Consider the following 24,195-nt stretch of genomic DNA (forward strand, 5'->3'; position numbering starts at 1 on the left):
ATTGGGTCTCTGTATCTTACCCGGCCGGTATGGAGGAAGCTACCTTGCTGTGGGCGTGGCCAGCCTCAGGCTGCTGCTCTGCTATTGCGGGCCTGGAGGGGTAATGGACGGGGGGCTGTTTGGCTGTTTACCTCCATGAGGGGTCTCAGAGCTGTTGCCCAGGGGGTTAGTGTGCACGGAGTTCCCTGGAATTTCCAGCTACTGGACTGTGTCCCGGGATACTTCCGTCTAGCTGTGGGGTCCCTGTCCCTTTAAGACTTTCAAAAAGCACTTGCTTTCCTTTGTCACAGGGGTGCCGGCTTTGGAACCTGCTCACAGGTCTTACTGTCTTGCTTCCCTAGTTTCCAGCACCCCCACGCACGTACTGTATCTGTGCTCTGGTGCAGATGGCTATGTCTGGGTGTTTAGCAGTCCTGGGCTCCCTCTCCCTCCCTGCTCTGACTCCTCTCCTCCTGCCAGGAGCTGGGGTGAGGGGCCTCGGGTCCCACTGGGCTGCAGCTTTTATCTTACCCCTTTCACCAGGCACTGGGCTCTTGCATGTGTGGATGTAGTCTGGCTGTTGTCCTGTGTCTTCTGGTCTCTCTTTTAGAGATAGTTGTATTTGTATTTTCAAAAATATATATGTTTTTCGGAGGAGATTCCCACTGTCCTGCTCATACCACCATCTTGGCTCCACCGCTCCCTTTTCTATTTTCTGGAAAACTTTAAAGAGAATGGGTATTATGTCTTCTCCATATGTCTGATAAAATTCAGCAGTGAATCCATCTGGTTGAGGTGTTTTGTTCTTGGGTAGTTTTTTTACTACAGATTAAATTTTGTTGCTGGTAATTGGTCTGTATAGATTTTCTTTTTCTTTCTTGGTCAGTCTTGAATGGTTGTATTTGTCTTGGAAGTTTTCCATTTCTTGAGAAGAATGTGTATCCTGCTGCTTTTGGGTGTAGAGTTCTGTAGATGTCTATTAGGTCCTCTTTTCTAGTGTCTTGTTCAGTACCTCTGTATCCTTACTTATTTTCTGTCTGGTTGATCTGTATTTTGGAGTGTGTGGTGTGTTGAAGTCTCCTAAAAAGTGAATACATTGCATTCTATTTCCTCCTTTAATTCTGTTAGCATTTGTTTCACAAATGTTGGTGCTCCTGTGTTGGGTGCATATATATTTATAATGGTTATGTCTCTTTATTGGACTGACCCCTTTATCATTGTGTAATGTCCTTCTTTATCTCTTGTTAATTTCTTTGTTTAGAAGTCTTTTTTGTCTGACACAAGTACTGCAACACATGCTTTTTTCTCCCAGTTTTTTGCATGAAATATCTTTTTCCATCCCTTCACTTTTAGTCTGTGTATATGGGTTTGAGTTGAGTCTCTTGTAAGAAGCATATAGATGGGTCTTGCTCTTTTATCCATTTTGTTACTCTGTGTCTTTTGTTTGGTTCATTCAGTCCATTTACATTTACGGTGATTATCGATAGATATGTACTTATTGTCATTGCAGGCTTTGGATTCGTGGTTTCCAAAGGTTCAAGGTTAGCTTCTTTACTATCTAACCATCTAACTTAACTCTCTTATTAAGCTGCTATAAACACAGTCTGATGATTCTTTATTTCTCTCCCTTCTTATTCTCCCTCCTCCATTATTTATATGTTAGGTGTTTTATTCTGTACTCTTTTGTGTTTCCTTTGACTGCTTTTGTGGATAGCTGATTTTATTTTTTGCCTTTAGTTAGTATCTGGTTGGTCTGCTTTCTTTGCTGGGATTTCATTTTCTCTGGTGACATCTGTTTAGCCTTAGGAGTGCTAACATGTAGAGCAGTCCCTTTAAAATATCTTGTAGAGGTGGTTTGTGGGATGAAAATTCCCTCAACTTTTGCTTCTCCTGGAATTGTTTAATCCCTCCATGTTTGAATGATAATCGTGCTAGATACAGTATTCTTGGTTCAAGGCCCCTCTGTTTCATTGCATTAAATGTATCATGCCTGTAAGGTTTCTGTTGAGAAGTCTGATGATAGCCTGATTTTCCTTTATAGGTGATCTTTTTTCTCTCTCTGACTGCCTTTAATACTGTCCTTGTCTTTGATCTTTGCCACTTTAATTATTATATGTCTTGGTGTTGTCCTCCTTGGGTCCTTTGTGTTGGGAGATCTGTGGGCTTCCATGGTCTGAGAGACTGTTTCCTTCCCTGGATTGGGGAAGTTTTTAGCAATTATTTCTTCAAAGACCCTTTCTATCCCTTTTTCTCTCTTCTTCTTCTTCTGGTACCCCTATAATGCGAATATTGTTCCATTTGGATTGGTCACACAGTGCTCTTAATATTCTTTCATTCCTAGAGATCCTTTTATTTCTCTCTGACTCAGCTTCTCTGTATTCCTTTTCTCTGATTTCTATTCCTTTAATAGTGTCTTGCACCTGTCCAGTCTGCTCTTAAGATCTTCTATTGATTGTTTCCTTTCTGTTATCTCCCTCCAGACTTCATCCCTTAACTCTTGCATATTTCTCTGCAGGTCCATCAGCATGGTTATTACTTGTATTTTGAATCATTTTTCAGGAAGATTGGAAGATTGGTTATATCTGTCTCACCAGCACCTCTCTCTGGGGTTATCCTATTTATTTTTGACTGGACCAGATTCTTCTGCCTTTTCCTGGTGACAGAAGTGGTCACAGGCAGGTGGCGCATGTGTCAGCTGGGAGAACAAAGTCCCTTCTTGTTTGTTGGTCACCTTGCCCTTCTCTGTTGCCTGTGTCAATTACCTGCATTCAGGGAGCAGTGTCTGGGATAATCTCCTGAGCTGCTGTGGGCAGAGAGGCCCTCGGGATAGCCTAGGGCCCTGCAGGGGTTTGCACACATGCCCAGTGTGTTCCCCTGTGAGAACGGCACCCCTTTGTGCTTTCCAGACCTTGCTTTGTCTTCCTCTGTTTGTACAGGGGAGTTTTGCGCTGGCGGCAGCCCTTGGGTCTGTCCCAGTTATCTGCATGCTTGGAGAAGACTCTGTGTGGTTCCTGTGGGCAGGACTATTCTCCGGCTGTTCTGCAGCTGTGGCGGGTCAGCTCGTTTTCCTTTTCGTGAGATACTGAGTTCTTGCAGATGTAGATGTAGCTTGGCTATTGTACTGTATCTTCTGCTCTCTCTTTTAGCAATACTTGTATTTGTTGTTCTTTCAAAAATATATATAGTTTTGGGAGGAGATTTCTGCTGCCCTACTCACGCCACCATCTTGAACCCCTCTCAAGTTTGGGAAATTTTAATAATTATTTCTTCAAACATTTCCCCATGCCATTATTTCTCCCCTTCTTCTGAGACTCTAGTTATGTATATGTTAGTGTGCTTTATGTTGTTCCATAGGTCTCTGAAATGCTAATAATTTTTTAATCTTTTTTTTCTTTTTCTTTTCCCGATTAATTTTTATGAATGTCTTCAAGTTTTTGATTCCTTTCTTCTGCCATTTCCAACTGTCTGTTAAACTTGTGAAGTTTATTTTTCATTCAGCTATTTTACCTTGTAGTGCCAAAATTTCCATTCTGTTTTTTTCTTTTTTAAAAAATCAGGTTTGACATATAATTTACATACAATAAAATGCACTATTCAAATGTACAATTCTGTTTTGACAAATATATGTCATAATGTAACCACCACCACAATCATGATATGGGACATTTTGTCACCCTCAAAATTTCCCCTGTGCCCCACCTCCAGCCCCCTACAACCACTGATCTGATTTCTTTGCTTTTTCTAGAATGGCATTCAAATGGAATACTACAGTATATAGCCGTTTAAGACTGGCTTCTTTCACTCAACATGAAGCTTTTGAAACTCCTCCATGGTGATGTGTGTATCAGTAGTTTCTTTCTATTGCTGAGTAAATTCCACATTCAATTCTTCTTTCCAGTTTACATTTTTCTGCTGTAAGTCAGCATCTCCTCACTACTTTGCCTTTAAGTCCTTCAACATCTTCATAATAGTTGCTGCAAATTCCTTATCTAGTAATTTCAACATTAAGTGATATAGGAACTCTGTTTTCTTTTTTTTTTGGATGATTAACGTCATAATTTCCTATTTGTTTATTTTCTGGGAGGCATTGCAGAAAATACATTGCAAAGAATATGGAATGTATTGTTTTCTTTAAAGAGTGTTGCATTTTGGGGCTGGCATGCTATTAATTTACTGCCTGTTCCTCTTGATCCTGTTGAGGTACAGTTTTAAGCTTTGTTATGGTGCACATTTTCAGGCCATGAATCCTTACTTCTAAGGTTTTTTCCTATTGTTTCCACTGAATTCTCAAGATGTTAGTGATGTGCTAATTGGTCTCTTCATTCTGGCTGGGCCAGACTCCAACTTCTAGGACTGTGTAACTTCTAGTATATTTATTCTGTTCTTATCCCCATAAGCTGCTGCTCTCTGCTAAGCCTTAGAGAGTCTCAACTGTATGTGTGCAACCAAGCTCTCAACCATACATCTGAAGGGTAGGCCCACAAATACTTCTTGATCTACCCTTGGCATAGTTCCCTTATACCATGCCCAGGAAGTTCCATGTGCTTTGCAATTTATTTGAACTCTGATCACTGCCCCTTAGTTCAGCTGGACAGTCAGTCTTACTTGAGCTCCACTTTCCTATGCCATAGTCAAGAAATTATCTCCAGATAGGGAGGGGAAGATAAATATAAGACTTACATATTTCCCTTATCTTAAAAACCACCACCCTGAAAGACCTATACCCTGAAAACTAGAAGACACTCATGAGAAAAATTAAAGAAGACACCATTAAATGTAAATACATCCCATGTTCATGGTTAGGAAGAATTAATATTGCCAAAATGGCCATCCTACCTATATACAGATTCAATGCAATCCCTATCAAAGTAGCAACAGCATTCTTCAACAAATAGTTCTAAAATTCATATAGAACCACAAAAGACCCAAAATAGCCAAAGCAAACCTGAGAAGGAAGAGCAAAGATGGAGAGGATTATGCTCCCTAACTTCAAGCTCTACTACAAAGCCACAGTAATCAAAACAATTTGGTACTAGCACAAGAACAGAACCATAGACCAATGGAACAGACTAGAGAGCCCAGATATAAATCCACACATAAATGGCCAATTAATATACAATAAAGGAACCATGAATATACAATGGGGAAATGACAGTCTCTTCAACAATGGTGTTGGCAAAACTGGACAGCTACATGTACGAGAATGAAACTGGGTTATTTTCTAACTCCATACACAAAAAGTAAACTCAAAATGGATCAAAGGACTGAATGTAATTCATGGAACCATAAGACTCCTTGAAGAAAACATTGGCAAAACTCTCTTGAATATAAACATGAGCAAATTTTTCCTGAACACATCTCTTCAGGCAAGTGAAACAAAAGCAAAAATGAACCAATGGGACATCAAACTAAAAAGCTTCTGTACAGAAAGGACACCATCAGTAGAGCAAAAAGACATCCTACAGTATGGGAGAACATATCCTTAAGCAACACATCCAATAAGGGGTTAACATCCAAAATATATAAAGAGCTCACATGCCTCAACACCCAAAAAGCAACCCAATTAAAACATGGGTGAAGGATCTGTACAGACATTTCTCCAAAGAAGAAATTCAGATGGCAAACAGGCACATGAAAAGATTCTCCACATCGCTAACTCTCAGGGAAATGCAAATTAAAACCACAATGAGATATCACCTCATTCCAGTTAGGATGGCCAACATCCAAAAGACAAAGAACAACAAATGCTGGCAAGATGTGGAGAAAGGGGAGCCCTTCTACACTGCTGGTGGAACTGTAAATTAGTTCAACTATTGTGGAAAGCAATGTGGAGGTTCCTCAAAAAACTAAAAATAGAAATACCATTTGACCCAGGAATTCTACTTCTAGGAATTTACCCAAAGAAAATATCCCTGATTCAAAAGACATATGCACCCCCTATGTTTATCACAGCACTATTTATAATAGCCAAGAAATGGAAGTGATCTAAGTATCCATCAGTAGATGAATGGATAAAGGAGAAGTGTGTACATATACACAATGGAATATTATTCAGCCACAAGAAAGAAACAAATCCTACCATTTGTAACAACATGGATGGAGCTAGAGGGGATTATGCTCAGTGAAATAAACCAGATGGAGAAAGACATGTACCAAATGATTTCACGTATTTGTGGAGTACAACAGCAAAGCAAAACTGAAGGAACAAAACAGCAGCAAGCTCACAGACTTTGAAAAAGGACTGGTGGTTACCAAAGGGAAGGGGTTGGAGAGGGTGGGTGGGGAGGTAGGGAGAAGTTGATTAAGGGGCACTATAATTCTCAATCAAAATATAGGTACGTTATGGGGAAGGCAGTACAGCATGGAGAAGACAAGTAATGACTCTATAGCATCTTAGTATTCTCATAGGCAGTGAGTGCAATAGGGTGGGAGGGGGAACTTGATAATATGGGTGAATGTTGAAACCACAATATTGTTCTTGTGAAACCTTTGTAAGATTGTATATCAGTGATACCTTAATTTTTAAAAAAAGCACAGCCCTACACCAATTATTGCCAAATGCCTGAAAAGAATAGCTTCATATTTTCGGTTCAGTTTTATGGCTGTTTATGGTAGGATGCAAACTCTGGTACCAAGAACTCTGTCATGGCTAAAAACATGAGTTCAATTTTTAAAATATTTTATTATCATTGTGCCTATGTTTGGAAAATATACATTGACCTTCTTTAATTTCATTGATCATTGCTTCTACTATTAATCCCATCCAATGATTTATCTTAATTTTAAATAATGAATTTCTTCAGTTATGGGATTTCTTCTTTTCTTTAGTTTCCACATCTATCCTAAAATTGACAACTCTACAACCATATATTTATCTTTTCTGATAGATCATTTAACATATTTATTGGAGTTGAAGCCCTTTTCTGTTAATTTCAATATCTGGGTCATGTTTGGGCCTGTTCCTATTGACTTCTTCTCCTCTTTATTATGGGTCACATTGTTCTGTTTCTCTGTAAATCCAGTAGTTTTATAAGTATACATTTATGGAGGCCTTGTTTTTTTTATGGTGGGATCCAGGTTTGCTTTCAGTGTTAGGTGAAATTCTTTAGTCCTAAGAAACTGGCTTTTCTCCTAAGGCATGTTCCTTCTGAGTATAAATTAAAAGGCCAAGGTGTTTACTAAACCAGTCTAATTTGGTGTGATGCATCTGTTTCCTCTGCATAGAGAGCAGTTGGGATCTCTATTAAATATTTCCAACCTCTCAAATGTTTTTTGCTCCATGGATTCCTTGGAGTCTCACACACTCCATGGATTCATGTATCAAGCAAGAAATTGAGGGAACTTTGTATAGAAAATTTGAGCCCCTTCCCCACTGTGGCACATTTTTTCTCTGTACCCTTCAAATCCCAGATGTTCTGGCAGTTCTTAAGGCTATTCTCTGACTTTTCACTTCAATTAAGCTACAACTTTCTGGTTTGAGATCTAACCTCTAGGCGAGAAAATTCCCTCAGGGGAAGAGACATAAATTTAGTACTCAAACAGCCCAGTTCCCTTGTTCAATGCCTGAATCCCCTTTGGTTTCAATCTGCTTTTTGCTCACTCACAAATACCTTCAAATGTTGGGTTTTTAAAATTTTGTTCAGAGTTTATGACTGTTGTTAGCAAAAGCACTTGTCTTCTATAAGCTTGTAGCTCTAGGCCAGCAGGGGTTCACAACATTGGGCACGTTCACTCTCAATTCAATGAGACTGAAATATGACAACAAAACATTGTGGCATAAAAGGATTTTTACCAAGCTTTATTCTCACAGTGGCAGTTCAAGTGCTAGAATCACATATGCATCTAGAAGTGTGCAAGTCCATCTCCATCTCTGCTTCTGCTCCAGGCTCTGCCTCTGTTACAGGCTCTGCCTTCACCTCTGCCTTATCCTGTCTGCTCCAGGCTCTGCCTTTGCCTCCAGCCTCTGCTCTCTGCTCCACACTTTCTGTGGAACACTGGATGGAGTTCTTTACATAGCAACACAGGCAATAACAGCTTACTGCCAATGGGTGTGTAAGCATTAACCTAAGCAGTAAGCCAGTTTACATCATCAAGTAGATTAGGGTCAGGTGAGAATCCTGGCCATAGGAACTTCCATTTTCCCTACAAAGCTACTTCACCATTATTAGAAAATGGTAGTCTGTTCTTACCAGTTTTTATAGTTATGTCGTGAAGTTGTCCGATTCTGATACCAGCTACTACATGATTATAGCTGGGAGTTTATGAATTTTAATGGTGAAAAAAATTACATCTTTATTTTAACTCACCTGTAACTGAAATTTGGGATTTATTTCTATTACAAATGTAGACAATAAACCAGAATAGTAATTTTCTGTATTTTTATCAGTATCATCAATAGGAATCACAGATCATTGAAAATCATGTTCAGTTGTTGCAGATATTTTAACATGTATCAGATATTAGTCACTATTTCAACATTTCAGTAGCTATTAGACCCATTACTAGATCTTGATATTTAATGTGTTAATTAAAAGCACATATATTACTGTTTCTATATTTTATCTTTAAAAGTTGACAGCAGTATGTCAAAATAATTTTATTTCTTTTATAATCCCCTGTATTCTACTTTATGCATTCCAAAACATTATTCTGAGAGCAGGTCCACAGTTACATAAAAGTTTAGAGCCCTTGACCTAGGATCTTTTCTGATCCCTCTTCTCTTTTAACAAAAGTTCTTCCTAAAAGATCATGACAATGTAATTTCCCCTTATAAAAAAAATCCTGTAAGCACTCCACCTCTGTCTCCTGATATTCAAACACCTATGTTCACATAGAATACCATACTGATACTCCACAAGAACCTCTAGTTTAGCACAATCTAAAGAGTTCATTACTTTCCCTGCCATGGTCTTGTTCCTTTACCTATGTTCTTTTGCTTAATGGCAACCCCATCTACCTAAGGACGCAAACCAGAAACCTGAAATTCCTTTTTGACTCTTCCCTCTCCCTCACATGCCAAATCTAAGCAATCACCATTCTGATCAATGTAATCTGTCCAGTCACCTTAATCCTCATCTACTCCTCCTTTAGACTCTCTTCTTCCCCTCAAATAATATTCTTTCTTACCTGTTACAAGAGAATTGAAGCCAGCTTCTACCTGTTGGGGAGGAAATTTCCTCAAGGTTCTTCTAACTGGTCTAAGAATCAAATTGACCTGAGACAGATTAACAGGAAAACAACCACAAAGTTTAATTACATACATACAGGGAATCCATAGACATGGGATTCCAAAGACAGTCAGGGAAGTGAAGTATGTATATCATCCTGAACAAAAAGGAGGGGTTAGGGGCCTGGGACTTCAAAGGAAAAGGGAAGCAATTCACAGGAATATGAAAAATGTAAATGGTAAACAAATGTTTGATAGGCCACACAAAAACAATGGAATATAGAGAGGAATTTTGACAGGCTTGGCCACATTCCTCCATGTCCATCACAAACAATTCACATTATAATATAGTTATCTATGGTGATAGCTCTTCTCTGAAGCCATTCCTCCATCTAAATCCTTCTCATTCAGTTAGGGAAAAGGTCAAACTTTCTTTCTGAGTCTTTTGGGCCGTGATTGTTTTCAGCTCCACATAATCTGCATGTCACAATGGCACATCTTGGGGCAACCTGAATTTGGCCCCTACATAGTCAACTCTTGATTTTTTGGCTGGGACTCAAGAGTCCATCTATTGCCAGGTTCTCAGAGTCTTGCTTCATTGTCCGTTGTTTTTTCCTCCTGCATCTGCAAACTCTCTCTCTTGTATATTTTCCCAGCTCAGTGTAAGAATGTTCAACTTCCTGATTTTTTTAAAGAAAAGCTCACTATCCATATGCATCTATTTGCATTCACTCTCTGTAGCTCTAGGGGGAAGGGGATACCCATCCTGGAGCAAATAATCCAGCGAAACCAAAGTAAGGCAAGGGGAAGGGCAGGTTGGGAGAACCCCACCCTTTTCTCATTTCTCATTGCTTCATGGAATTAACAAATATCCATTGAAGTCACATGGAACATCCAGTTAACAATTCTGCTCTTTAGCCACTTAACACTTACTGCTTATCGACTTATCCCTGTTTCACCTTCTTGTACAGTCTCTGATAATTTCTGCCACCCATTCATACTACCAACTCTTCTAATAGAAAGTATCAGTCATTCTTTATTCCTAGTGTAATTCTTTCAACTTTTATTGACTTTGCTTCTTCAAGGACCATTATCCATCATCCGTAAAATTTCTTTTCTGTATCTTTAAGCTCTTCCACTCTGCTGGCTTTCACCTTTAATATGTAAGCACATTATTGCACCTTAAATATAATCTAAGTTTCCTCAAACTTCATTAGCTTGTGAGTAGTATAGGGGAGGAAAAATGATTTTCCTTCTACCCTTCTGAGTTCTTGGCTCAGACCCCCTGTAACAAGAGACAGATTAACAAGAGAAAAACACAGAGGTTTACTGACATGTATACCTTATGGATATAAGAGAGAGGGCCAGAAAAACTGAGTAACTTGATGTGAGTAGGCCGGGACATATGGATCCACAGGGCAGTGGAATAACGAAACCTACACCCTTAATGTTGAATGAATCACATGGTTTATTTTGCACTTCCTTTTCACACAACAATCAAAGGGGGAATCACACATATCTGAAGATCACATATATCACAGATCAATATATCTCATACCAGTCATGATGGATGGTTCAGATCCAGGCTGCCCCAATCAGTCTCTCGTCTTTCCCACAGGCGAGCTCCACCTTGGGAAGGCAATTTAACAGAGACAGTTCCAGTGGAGTGATGAATCTGTGATGGAGCAGCAACTCAGGCAGATGAGCAGGAGCAAGCCTCTGGGCACATGTCTGTCATCTGGTGTCAGGGACCTCTGGGACAAGCTTGCCCCAAGCACTGTGTCCAGTTCCTTACATAGTCCAGTCCTTCCATCCAGGGTTGGAGAAAAGAGGGGGCAGTCCACATGTGGTTCAGGTTTCCATGGGCATGCTATTTAAGGTGGGGTATATCTAAGCACATACGGTGTTATCTGGTTCAGGCATTCACCGGCATGCCTTTTAGGGTGGGTTATGTTTACAGAGGCAGTTGATGCAAAAGCAGGCAAACCTGACATAAGTAACTCCATTTGGAAGCCTGACATAAGAGGCTCCATATTGGATGCTCACTTCACTTCTCCAGATGGTGCAAGCCACCACCTTCAATATGATCTTCAGCTAAAGATAAAGTGGTTGGGTCAGGGGAGGCCAGTTACATAAGGTTACCAGGAAGAACACAGTAAACCAGGGTAATATTTGTTATGCAGATTTAAGTGGGGGTTTTCTCCACGGATAAGACTGTCTTGTGATTTAGAGTCATCCTTTACCTCCTGATACAGACAGGGAAACACCCTTACAAATGGAGATATTTTATAAATGCAAATTTCACTTGCCAAAATGATAACTTCTACTCTGTTTTCAGAACTTCTCTTGTGTCTGCCATTTCTCAAAATAATCCTTATGCCAAAGAAAAATATTTTGGGGTGGTATGTTTTACTATTTTTCAGTAGTATGGTGCTGAAATTTTGATGCTATCCCTCAGCCCTACTGTAGTTGAATACTAGGCCCTCCCCTACCCACTGCTCCACAAATTCTTATCCAAGTATGTCTTATCAACTCTGGGCATTCCTCTTGTCAGTTCATGGGCTGTCTTCTCATGTTTTCCTGCTTACAATCTTTCTCTTTTAGTTCAACTTCCTTCAAAGTCATTTAAGATCTTCTCTTTACCATTAACATTGCAATAGCTTTTCTTTATTCTCACATGCCTATGTTCAACTCTTCCCAAAGATAAAAAACCTCTTGAAGTCCAAAGCTGACTCTCAACTTAACTCTGAATTCCTTAAAATTCTCACTGCACCAACACCATACTGATTTACTTGCCAAGCATGCAAAATACTTCTCTGTGCAACTCTCAGTCACATTTTATCACCTGAGAACTGAGGCAGTGCTGTTTGCTTGTTTTGTCTTCTATGTTCTTTTCTGAAAATCGTTCATTCATCTGCTGCTGTCAACTTCCATGTTCAGGGAACTCACTTATTACTCCATGAGGCAAAGGAATGATTCATGTCAGCTTGACAGTGTTTGGTCTTCCTAGGGACCCCTAAAAAAATTCCTTCATGAAAACTCATGAAAGTAGATACTTCTGAGATATCCCTGTACTGTAGTAATAATTCCCCTAATCTGTTTTTATTTTGATCTTGGCCAGTGTTTTCCAGGAAATTTATTCAATAATCTATTTCCTGTATTCACTACTGCACTATAATTGTTCTCTCTATAATCACCAGTGACCACCTCATTTTCAAAGACAGAGATACTTCAAATTCTAGACCCTTCTATGGCATTTGATGATGTTAAGGATGCCTTCTTCAGAACATTCTCTCCCTGTGTCTGTTACGACATAGTTTTTCATTCACACTGAATTATTTCTGTACTGCTGATACCCACTGTGTAAATTTTGCTGCTGGGAATTTTGATCTCACCAGGAGATGTCAAAAGTTTTTCAGACCAGGTTCATACATACACTGATGATGACAACTCTGTAATAACTGCCGTTCAGCCAATGGTGATTGTAAGAAACAGTTGTTACAGGCATCACACTTTCAAAAATGTTAAAATCTGAGAGAAATGTGCATCTAAGAATCATTGGCATTTGGTATTATTACCATCTAATATTTTGAAGAGAACCAATCTGTGTTGCTTGAATTCAAGGCTTTAAAAAATCATGTGAATACCTTTATACATTCTCTGAATTCACTTGCCTTATTTGAAGTAAAATAACCTTGTTATTGTATGGCTTTTATGAAGCTGGAAAGAGATAATGCATGTAGAATGTGTAATGCAGATAAAACACAAGAGTCAGTAAGCACTCAATGAATAATAGTAGTAGTGGTGGTAGTAATAGTAATAGTAAGAGTAGTAGAAGTTACAGTAGTAGTAACATGATATTTTCAGTAAAAACATGAACTATATGTTACTGAATTCTAAAATGCTAAGGCCCTAATAATAATCACTTTTCAGAGTTTTTAAAGAACTAAATGAGATAATGCATAGAAAATATCTAACTGTACCTGATATTTTCAGCAGGATATATGACTTAAAACTTATCTTTGTTATTCTAAAGTTCAAAAGATGATATAGATTTACTGAAGTTAACTACAGAAAGATTGAGTGATTCTAGTTAACAATTCCTTCTATGTTTTATGTCTGAATTGAAAAAAATAATATATGAAAGTATATAATAATTGTACAATACTTGGCTCAGTGTGTGACAAATAGGAGGCAGGTGGTTATTTATTGTTACTGCAATTATTCATACCTGGTATTTTCTATAGTAGTTCATTTTCACTTTCACTCCTTGGCCAAATCAAAGGTTTTTAAAATATCAGATTGCTCCATTATGTTTGGTAAACTTATGTAACTTTTCTGAAGTTAACTTCACCAAATAACATTGTCTTTCAGACTTTTTATGAGAATGAATGATATAATGCATGCAAAGTTTCTTCTTGCTATTATTAATGTTGTTTATATTTACCTGACATTATGATATCACCTGAATTTCTACTGGTAGACAAATCTAAAATACTGAGAAAGAGTTTACACATTTGCTGAACTTATCTCTCCAGAACTTAAATAACTTTATCCATTAAAATAAAATAACAGCTTTCAAACTCTTGGTGACAGGAACCCTTTCTACTCTTCAAAATAATTGAAGACCCCAAAGAGCTTTGTTAATGTGGATTATATCTATTGATATTTATTGTATTAGGAGTTAAAACTGATAAATGTTTAAAATAATAATGAATCATTCATTTTAAATAACAATAATGAACCCATTTAGTATCAACTTAAATATTTTAGTGAACTATATTTTTTTAAAAAATCAGAGAAGATAGGTGATTTACAGTTTTGAAAATCTCTTTAACATTTAGTTTCATGAAAAGATGGTTGGATTCTTGTGTATGCATTTGCATTCAACCTGTTGTGATTCATTGCTTGGGTTGAACTTTATGCAGAAAATTCAATTTTAAAGACAAATAGTTAGAAAAGGGAAACTAGTAAGCTCTCCAAAAGAGTTTCAGAGACACCCCCCAGCGTTCTTGACCCACACTTTGAGAACTGCTGACACATACCTTTAATTTTCTTCAAGTATTGAATAAGATCCTCTGTGCAATATATATTATTATTAATGCTACTTCAGTTGTTATTGTTATTTATAACTTTCAGATATTGATAAAAGAACTCTTGAGTTTCTCGTTTTGTTGACTGCATTCACAGCTTCTAAAAAAAATAAATGAAAAGAAAAGAAAGTAAGAAAACTAGATGGCACAGATTTGGTAAAATGGCTAAGCTACTTCACCAAATAATAACTATGTTATAAGGCTTTTAACCAAATTGAGATGATACAGTTTAATCTGTAATGTCAATAATATACATGGTTCAGTACCTGGTACATAAAATAGACTCAATAAAAGGCACTTTTATTAAGATCACTTTTTACTAAATGTACATAAAATTATACAAATAGATGCCAGGGATAAAATTGGCCTCATATATTCAATAACAGCTTCAGATCATCTGGAATCATCTGCTACCCTCTCTTGCTATCCTTTGACACAGGCCTTCTTTTATGCCCAGGAGTCCCTTAGGAAAGCCAATAAATCTTTTAACAGAAGCAAGCTAATACCACTCCAGAGCTAGTCTCTGAGTAATGCTGACTTCCACTTATCTTATGCTCAGAGTGTGAGGCCTTCCCCAGAGACTCTAGGAATGTCTCTAGGAAAACCTAGATTATGCAGCATTTACTGTGGAAAAGCGGACCTCCACTCCAGTACTTGTTTCCTGAATGTAGGTATATCTATCCTTATCAGGATTCCTCCAGAGCGAATGAAAATTCCCTAGACCAACTCTCTAGCCTCAAGCTCTAGTTCCTACATTGCTGGGGGTGGAGAGAAGTGGGAAGAGGAGCAGTTCCCTTTTACCCCTCCTCTGGTCTTGTTCTAGAATCCTGAGAAAGCATAACAGAGTTTTCTACCAACACTTTGTCAGAAAATAGCCTTCTTGTCTATGATTATATCAAAGTGGTGAGTGTTTCTGTTAGGAAGGAAAGGACTAGGCTCAGTGTTGCAGGGAAGTCAGATATAGTGAGACGAGAGACCAAAGTCAAGAAAGCAAAGTCAGTTTTCCTGCACTCTGCATAGAGTAACAGAGCAGGCCTGCCTAAAGGGAAACAGGCCCGGATCTTCATTCTGAGGCTTCTTGTATGTGGTTTTGGCAGGGCAGAGAGGTCCGTAATTGACAGCTCTTAGCTCTCTAGGCTTGTTCTGATTGGTGAAATGTGGACAGGGGCTGTGCGTGCCTGTGCTTCTGATGTTTCTTATCTGGGGAACCCTGGACATTTCCTGAGTCACTCTTGGACCCTGTCGCTACAGTTGATTAACTCTCTCAGTCATTTCTGACTCTATCTAATCAACTCCCTGAGTCATTTTTGGGGGGTGGGGGGTGGGGGGTGGGGGGCTCTCTCCTTTTCATCCCACTCATTTTTGTCTTTCTGCCTAACAGTAGAACCCTAAAAGTGCACTCTGGATTTTCTCAGGCTTCAACTTCCTGTGGACACAAGAAAGAAAAAAATTAATATTAAAATTTGAATTTCACTTACAAGTTACTGCTACTTATTGATGTATGGCCTCTTCAGGGTCTACCATAGTGATTTCTGAAAATGTACACATTTCTTACTCATGCTTAAATACAAGATCACCTTCTGCTCCCACCTCCTTGTTGATATTTTCTGCCAGTGAGCCTATTTATTAATGGAGGTGCTTACCTAGAGTACCACCTTTCAGTATTCTCAAAAAACAAATGCTCAAAATTTCTAATTTTGAGGACTACACCTTTCCCAACTCCATAAATCACTTTGCCTCCTGACCTTGAAACAAAATTGCTTATGCCCAGAGTCTCACAAAAACTCTTGCTAAAACACAGAATCCTTTGTTTCTGCTTATAGATTATTTCTGCATAGTGTTCAGATCTAGTCCCTGTAGCATATTTGGGGGGCCATACTGTCCTCTCCATCTCCAGTAACTGCAGACTCCCAGGCCCTGTCTCCAAAGGACTCACAGGTAAAATTTTCTCTTCTTGACCTCCTTCCCCAGGAAAGGGGGAAGTACACTTGAATGTTAATCAGTTAAAAACTTACCTCTAAAAAAAAAATACTTATCTCAAACTCAGCTCAGCCAACCTTGATATGCTATTATTACTCTTATAGGTGGCATGTACATTATTTTTATTGCCTTTAGAAGATATGCTAAAAAAATGAATGAGTGAATTTATTAATGTTATGGAGTACAGATTTAAATCATTTATTCATTAAACAAATATTTATTAAGTTCCTTCTATGAGCCAGGACAGTTCTGGCAATTGGAAACAAAATAAAACAGACACAATCCAACCTTACACAAAAACATATCTAAATAGCTCATCTCAATAATGGTAGTCCATGCCTTCTACAGAAATTTGGGGAGAAACATTCCTCACATGAAAAAAGATGTCATTTTCTGATATCATACTGCTATTCTTTTATGTGACTATCAATTTTTGCTGTGAATAGCTTTCAACAAATATCAGGTCTGTGAAATGCAATTGAATGTTTGCCATTGAATCAATCTGTCAATCTTTCAATATGCTATAACAATGCCCTACTGCATTTTTGTTCCCTTAGGTGTATCAGTTCCTATCCCAGTGATTGGACTGAGAGATGAAGACAAAGTGTTTGTCAACAACACCACTTGTGTGCTGAATGACCCAAATTTTGTTCTTATTGGGTCCTTCGTGGCATTCTTCATACCACTGACGATCATGGTGATTACGTACTGCCTGACGATTCACGTTCTCCGACGACAAGCACTGATGTTACTGCATGGCCACACCGAAGAACCGCCTGGAATAAGCCTGGATTTCCTTAAGTGCTGCAAGAGGAATACCACCTGGGAAGAGAACTCTGGAAACCCTAAACAAGATTTGAATCCTCGGCGAAGAAAGAAGAAAGAAAGACGTCCTAGGGGCACCATGCAGGCTATCAACAATGAACGGAAAGCATCAAAAGTCCTCGGCATCGTTTTCTTTGTGTTTCTCATCATGTGGTGCCCATTTTTTATTACCAATATTCTGTCGGTTCTTTGTGGGAAAGCCTGTAATCAAAAGCTTATGGAAAAGCTTCTGAATGTGTTTGTTTGGATTGGCTATGTTTGTTCAGGAATTAATCCTCTGGTGTACACTCTTTTCAACAAAATTTACCGAAGGGCTTTCTCCAACTATTTGCGCTGCAATTATAAAGCAGAGAAAAAGCCTCCTGTCAGACAAATCCCAAGAGTTGCTGCCACTGCTTTGTCCGGGAGGGAGCTTAACGTTAACATCTACCGGCATACCAATGAACCGGTGATTAAGGAAACTAATGACAATGAGCCTGGTATAGAGATGCAAGTTGAGAATTTGGAGTTACCCGTTAATCCTTCCAGTGTGGTTAGTGAAAGGATTAGTAGTGTGTAAGAAATAGCAGCACACTTTTTTCCTACAGTAAAGCTACAAATGTAGGAAAATATTGTATAACTCTTCCGTCAGTCATAACTAATGTAAATATTGTTGTCTGAAAAAGGTGTTTTTATATATAGCTTTGCAATCCTGTACTTTACAATCATGCATACAATAGTGAGATTTAGGGTTCTATATTTACTGTTTATAATAGATTGAGAGTAACTTATTTTGATTCTTTGATGTATAAAAATATTGATTTTTTTTCCCCTTCCTTCCTCCCTACCTCTCCCTCTTTCTTTTCTTCTCTCTCTCTTTCTTTCTTCTGTGCATAAGGAAATGTCGATGTTCATCTCAGGTGGCATTTGCCAGAGACCAGAATGATGCACATGACAGTGGTTATATTTCAACCACACCAAAATTAACAAATTGAGTAGAGTGTTTTTCTGGGTTAACAGTAAATATGCACTTTAAATTCTTGCTCTGCTCATCTATACACATAAACACAGTAAGACAGGTTCTGCCTTCTGATACTCTGTCACACCTATTAGTGAGTCAAAGGTAGAACTTAGCCTTGTCATCACATATAGGGGCAAAATTTGACATTGTCAGAATGTTGTGTTGATATTTTGCTGCAATATCTGTCCCCATAGTGGTATTTTAACATAGCAGCTAGTTAACCAGGACTACAGAAGTGGAAGGATGATACAACATATATACACCAATAGCTTTTCACTTCTTCAGGACAATGTTCAAATTCCAATTATAATGACAAGCAAACTGGAATTAGTGTTTTCATTCTGGTCCTTAGTAAATACCTAATTCCATAACTAAACTGGGAAACAAGATCCCAGAGTTATTTCTCAATCCAGGATTCAATATCAATTGGGTTTTGATCTCAGGATCCTGGAAATTCATGTGCTACACACAAAGTGAAATTAGCATTTTGAGCCTTATTAAAATATTTTCTTAATTATGGTACCTCTATCTATAGGACCTAATTTAGCAGTCCATTTTTGAGTAAAACTAGCATTGGAAGGATAAATGATCAAAACCTTGGGAGTTTTACTTGATTAAGGACTACAGAACTAGGCCCTTAGAATGTGAAAAAAAGTAATTAAAAAGAAGCTCTTACTGATCTCTGGGGATAACATAAATACAGAGTTTCCATTTGGATTTTAAACAAAATTTATCTCATTTTCAGATCCTTCCAAACTCTCTAGTACAGGAAAAGGCTGCAGCTAATTTGTGAAAGTGGCAAGCTCTTCACTGTACTGCAATTATGTACCAGAAGTTTAAATCTTTGTTAAAAATATAGTGTTGTGTTACAATAAGTGTTGGCCATCTTTTCATTTGTGGGCCTGCTGCTAACAATTCAGTACCATTTTACTAGTTTGCTAACCTTGAAAGGTTCTCAAGCATTACTAAAGTCAGACCATCAAGTCTATGCTGTGTGCAGAGTATACAAGTGTTTCCAGTAACTATTTCCATGTGTGCCCATTTCACACGACTGTGGATCAATTTCTGAAGAATTCATGATGCTATTTCCTATGCCTGACAGTTACTTACAATCCTTAGAGGGTGCCTCTCAGTATCTTCAAGTTAGGGAAGGCATAATCTGAATTTCCTAAAATTCCTAGTCTGTGTCCTCAACACACAGCATAGATAAGTCCAACAGTCTGCCACAGGGGCAGTGGGAGAGCTGCTGTATTTGAGGAAACTCATACAGTCTGTACCTGATTTGCAACACTGCCAAATGTCAATCAGTTGCTTGAGCATGCCCAAATATAACATGAAAGTGAAGTCTACCTGCCTATTAGTTCTGTTGAACTGCATGTCAAAACAATTATATGAAATTGAATGAGGTGATCTAATTCTTATTGAAATGAAAATGTCTGAAGAAACACAGCATGCATTGCACATGAGTTCTGCACATACAGATGGAGTCCTGCATGTATGCCATGTATGTTGCATGAATCCATCGATCTGTATTAAAGTAAGGCAGAGTTGGTGATATTAAAGGGCCTGAAGAAAATCCTTCAGCAGTCCTTACAAAGAACATGCATTCAGATCTGAAGTACTGTTAGTATCAGATAAAACTGGAAACATCTGATTTCTTTTCAACTATCAGGGCAAGCTCATAGCACATGTCTTATAAGAAAATATAAACCATGGATTTTCAAAAGCACTAGCAATAAGTTGAATGGTAATAGCTTATAGCACATTTGTTAATAATTCTTATGTCATCAACTAGTTGTACTTAATAGTACCCAACACAGTAATTATCCTCAAATTCTGTGCTATTCATAAGTTCTGTGCAGTTTGGTATGAAACAGATATATTCATTTGGATATAAATCTTACAGTTCAATGTTAAATCTATAAACTTTTATAAATGTTTTAAAAACAACTCCATGTGAGAAGTGTAAATGTGGTAAATTTACTGTCAAATTATTTTGATGTACTATTGTATATGTATACCTGTTTGAGACACGTGCAACAGACTGCCTTATATTATTTCCTGTAAATCTTCTCCTTCATCAAATGGTACTTTCTGCGAATGGTTGGAAAATGTTGTCTTATTCCTGGTTCCTATATGTTATCCACTCCAACTTTTTGTGATAATTCCTATTAATTTATTAAATTTATTAAATGTTGGCTAATATGTTATGTGTTTTTTTCCAACTGCATCTTTTGAGGGGAAAATGTACCACTTCATTCTTCTTTGAAAATTAAATCAAGTTCTGTAAAATAAGTTCACAAAGAGGAACACAACCAAAAAATAGCATTCTTCTGATTAATTCTGCATGCACTCAAAGACTACAACCAGAGGAAAGATAAGAGGTATAAGCAACAGAAACAATATTAACAATATCACTGATTTCTCATGAGAATAACTCCACTCCCAAATTATCCCACCTCCCTTAACCTGAGCAGTGCCTGAAGTGACTCATATGCTCTCTTTGTCATAGGTATCATTACTTTCTTATTCCCACCAGACTCTAAGCTCCACAAGAACAGAAAGGATCAGGAACATTAAAGATGGTGGCGTGAGAGGAGGGACAGAGACCTCCTCATAAAACCACATATACACGAAAATATAATTAATACAACTAATCCTGAAAGAGCAACAGGAAAGAAGGCTACATAGACTGCATATATCTGGAGAAAATAACAGACATCACAGAATAGGGTGACGTACCAAAGCTGTGACCCGGCGGGACCCAAGCCCTTCCCCTTCCCCAGCTCACTGGCAGGAGGAATAGAAACAGAGAAGGGAGGGGGTGGAGGTCTGGGGCTGTTGAACACAGAGCCCTGAAGATATGCTCTGGGAGCACAAACCTACATTGCATGGTGCTCTGGTGATTAGTTGAGTTGGTAAGCTAAAACAGGAGGAATACCTGGAGAGATTGATATTCCAGCTGCTTGTGGAAAATAGGGATCCATATCAGGCTGCTCTGGGCGGATATTATGAGAGACTTCCTAACAGTGAGAGGGCTTCTAAAGAGGCAAGGACTGCACAAAGCTTAGTACTCAGGAGAAAGGACAGGTAGACAAAATTGTCCAGGTGCACTCTTCCCAGCAAGTTGGGTATTTTCAGGATCTTCAGGCACTCCATCCCCATGGCTGGCTATGCAGCTCCAAGGCTCCTGTCCATGATACACAGCCTGCTGTGTCTTCCTCTTGGCCAGCCCACATCTGGCTTGCAAACCAGAAACCCCTGTCCTGGTGTCAGGCCAGCCAGAGGGAAGCCCCTCCTACAGAAGCTACAAATGAAAAGCATAGAGGCTTACACCTGTGTGTTCAGCTTACTGGTTCTGGCAGTGGAGACTGGCATAGCAGCTGGGAAGAAGGAAACAGCTCTTTCCTCCACCCAGGCACCAGCACTGCTCCCCTGGGACCCCAAAATCCCTCCAGGGACTGAGCAGTGCTAGAGAGTAGAGCTTCTGGGCACTAGAGGGTGCCACATACAAATATGAAAGGTCAAAGAAACCTGGTTCAAACCAAAATCCCACAAACACCAGAAAAATGATCAAATGAGATTGAACTAATCAATCTTCCGGAAAGAGATTTCAAAATAAAAATCGTAAACATGCTCATAGAGGTAGAGAAAAATATTCAAGAACTCAGGAAAGAATTTAGGATGGAGATCCAATTGTTAAAGAACACAATGGAGGGTTTTAAAAGCAGATTAGATATGGTGAAGGTGACAATAAATGAAATGGAAATTAGAGAAGAGGAATACAAAGAATCTGACACACAGAGAGAAAAAGAGAAAAAAGGATCTCTAGGAATGAAAGAATATTGAGAGGACAGTGTGACCAATCCAAGAGGAACAATATTCATATTATATGGGTACCAGAAGAAGAAGAGAGAAAAAAGGACACAAAGTGACTTTGAGGAGGAAATTGCTGAAAACGTCCACAATCTGGGGAAGGAGATGGTCTCTCAGGACATGGAGGTGCACAGATCTCCCAACACAAGGGACCAAAGGAAGACAATGCCAAGACATATAATAATTAAAATGGCAAAGATCAAGGATAAGGACAGACTATTAAAAGCAGCCAGAAAGAGAAAAAAGATCATATACAAAGGAAAACCCATCAGACTTCTCAGCAGAAACCTTACAGACCAAAAGGGATTGGCATGATATATTTAAAGCAATGAAGCAGAGGGGCCTCAAACCAAGAATACTTTATCTGGCAAGATTATCATTTAAATTTGAAGGAGAGATTAAACAATTTCTGGATAAGCAAAAACTGAGAGAACTTACCTTCCACAAACCATCTCTACAGTGTATTTTGGAGGGACTGCTATAAATGGAAGTGTTCCTAAGGCTAAATAGCTGTCACCAGAGGTAATAAAGCCACAGTAAAGAAAGTAGAAAAATTAATTACTAAGCAAATGCAAAAATAAATCAACTGCCCCCAAAGTCAGTCAAGGGAAAGACAAAGAGTACAGAATATTATACCTAATATATAAAGAATGGAGGAGGGAAAAAAAAGAACCTTTAGGTTGTGTTTGCAATAGCATACTAAGTGAGTTAAATTCGACTGTTAGATAGTAAGGGAATTACCCTTGAACCTTTGGTAACCATGAATCTAAAGCCTGCAATGGCAATAAGTACATACCTATTGATAATCACCCTAAATGTAAATGGCCTGAATTCACCAATCAAAAGACATGGAGTCACCGAATGTATAAAAAAACAGGACACATGTATATGCTGCCTACAAGAGACTCACTTCAAACCCAAAGATATACACAGACTAAAAGTGAAGGGATAGAAAATGATATTTCATGCAACTAATAGGGAGAAAAAAAAACAAAAGTTGCAGTACTTGTGTCAGATAAAATAGACTTCAAAACAAAGAAAGTAACAAGAGACAAAGAAGGACATTACATAATGATAAAGGGGTCAGTCCAACAAGAAGATATAACCATTATAAAATAACTATGCACCCAACACAGGAGCACATACATATGTGAAACAAATACTAACAGAATTAAAAGGGGAAATAGAAGGCAATGCATTCATTCTAGGAGACTTCAACACTCCACACACTCCAAAGGACAGATCAATTGAACAGAAAATAAGTAAGGAGACACAGGCACTCAACAACACATTAGAACAGATGGACCTAACAGACAACTACAGAACTCTATACCCAAAAGCAGCAGAATACACATTCTTTTCAAGTGCACGTGGAACATTTTCAAGAAGAGATCATATACTAGGCCACAAAAAGAACCTCAGTAAATTCAAAAAGATTGAAATTGTACCTCTCAGATCACAAAAGGATGAAACTAGAAATACAATGTGCAAAGAAAACAAAAAATCCCCAAAACACATGGAGACTTAACAACATGTTCCTAAATAATCAATGTATCAGTGACCAAATAGAAACAGAGATCAAGCAATATATAGACACAAATGAGAGCAATAATTCAATAGCACAAAATCTGTGGGACACAGTGAAGGCAATGATAAGTGGGAAGTATATTGCAATACAGGCCTACCCCAAGAAATAAGAACAATCCCATATGAATAGTTTAAACTCACAGTTAACAAAACCAGAAAAAGAAGAACAAATGAGGCCCAAAGTCAGTAGAAGGAGGGACATAATAAAGATTAGAGCAGAAATAAATAAAATTGAGAAGAATAAAACAATAGAAAGAATCAATGAAAGGAAGAGCTGGTTCTAAATTCATATGGAACCACAAAAGACCCCAAATAGCCAAAGCAATCCTGAGAAGGAGGAATAAATCAGGGGACATCTCGCTCTCCAACTTCAAGCTCTACTACAAAGCAACAGTAATAATCAGGACAATTTGGTACTGGCACAAGAACAGAACCATAGACCAATGAAACAGACTACAGAGCCCAGATATAAACCCAAGCATATATGGTCAATTAATATACAATAAAGAAGCCATGGACATGCAATGGGGAAATGACAGCCTCTTCAACAACTGGTGTTGGCACAACTGGGAGCTACATGCAAGATAATGAAACTGGATTATCGTCTACCCCCATACACTAAAGTAAACTCAAAATGGATCAAATACCTGAATGTAAGTCATAAAACCAAAAAACTCTTAGAAGACAAC

General features: G+C 38.3%; 1 protein-coding gene across 1 annotated transcript in view; it reads left to right on the forward strand.

Annotated features, from left to right (window-relative positions):
* HTR2C (5-hydroxytryptamine receptor 2C) overlaps nt 1–19,727 on the forward strand; it is a 443,326-nt gene extending 423,599 nt beyond the window's left edge. The window contains exon 6 of the mRNA XM_036917246.2: nt 16,776–19,727. Within this exon, the coding sequence (XP_036773141.2) occupies nt 16,776–17,602 (827 nt within the window). The 3' untranslated portion in view covers nt 17,603–19,727. The remainder of the gene's footprint in view (nt 1–16,775) is intronic.
* The last annotated feature ends 4,468 nt before the right edge of the window (nt 19,728–24,195 follow it).

The sequence above is a fragment of the Manis pentadactyla genome, chromosome X, assembly GCF_030020395.1.
Source record: "Manis pentadactyla isolate mManPen7 chromosome X, mManPen7.hap1, whole genome shotgun sequence".
NCBI lineage: Eukaryota > Metazoa > Chordata > Mammalia > Pholidota > Manidae > Manis > Manis pentadactyla.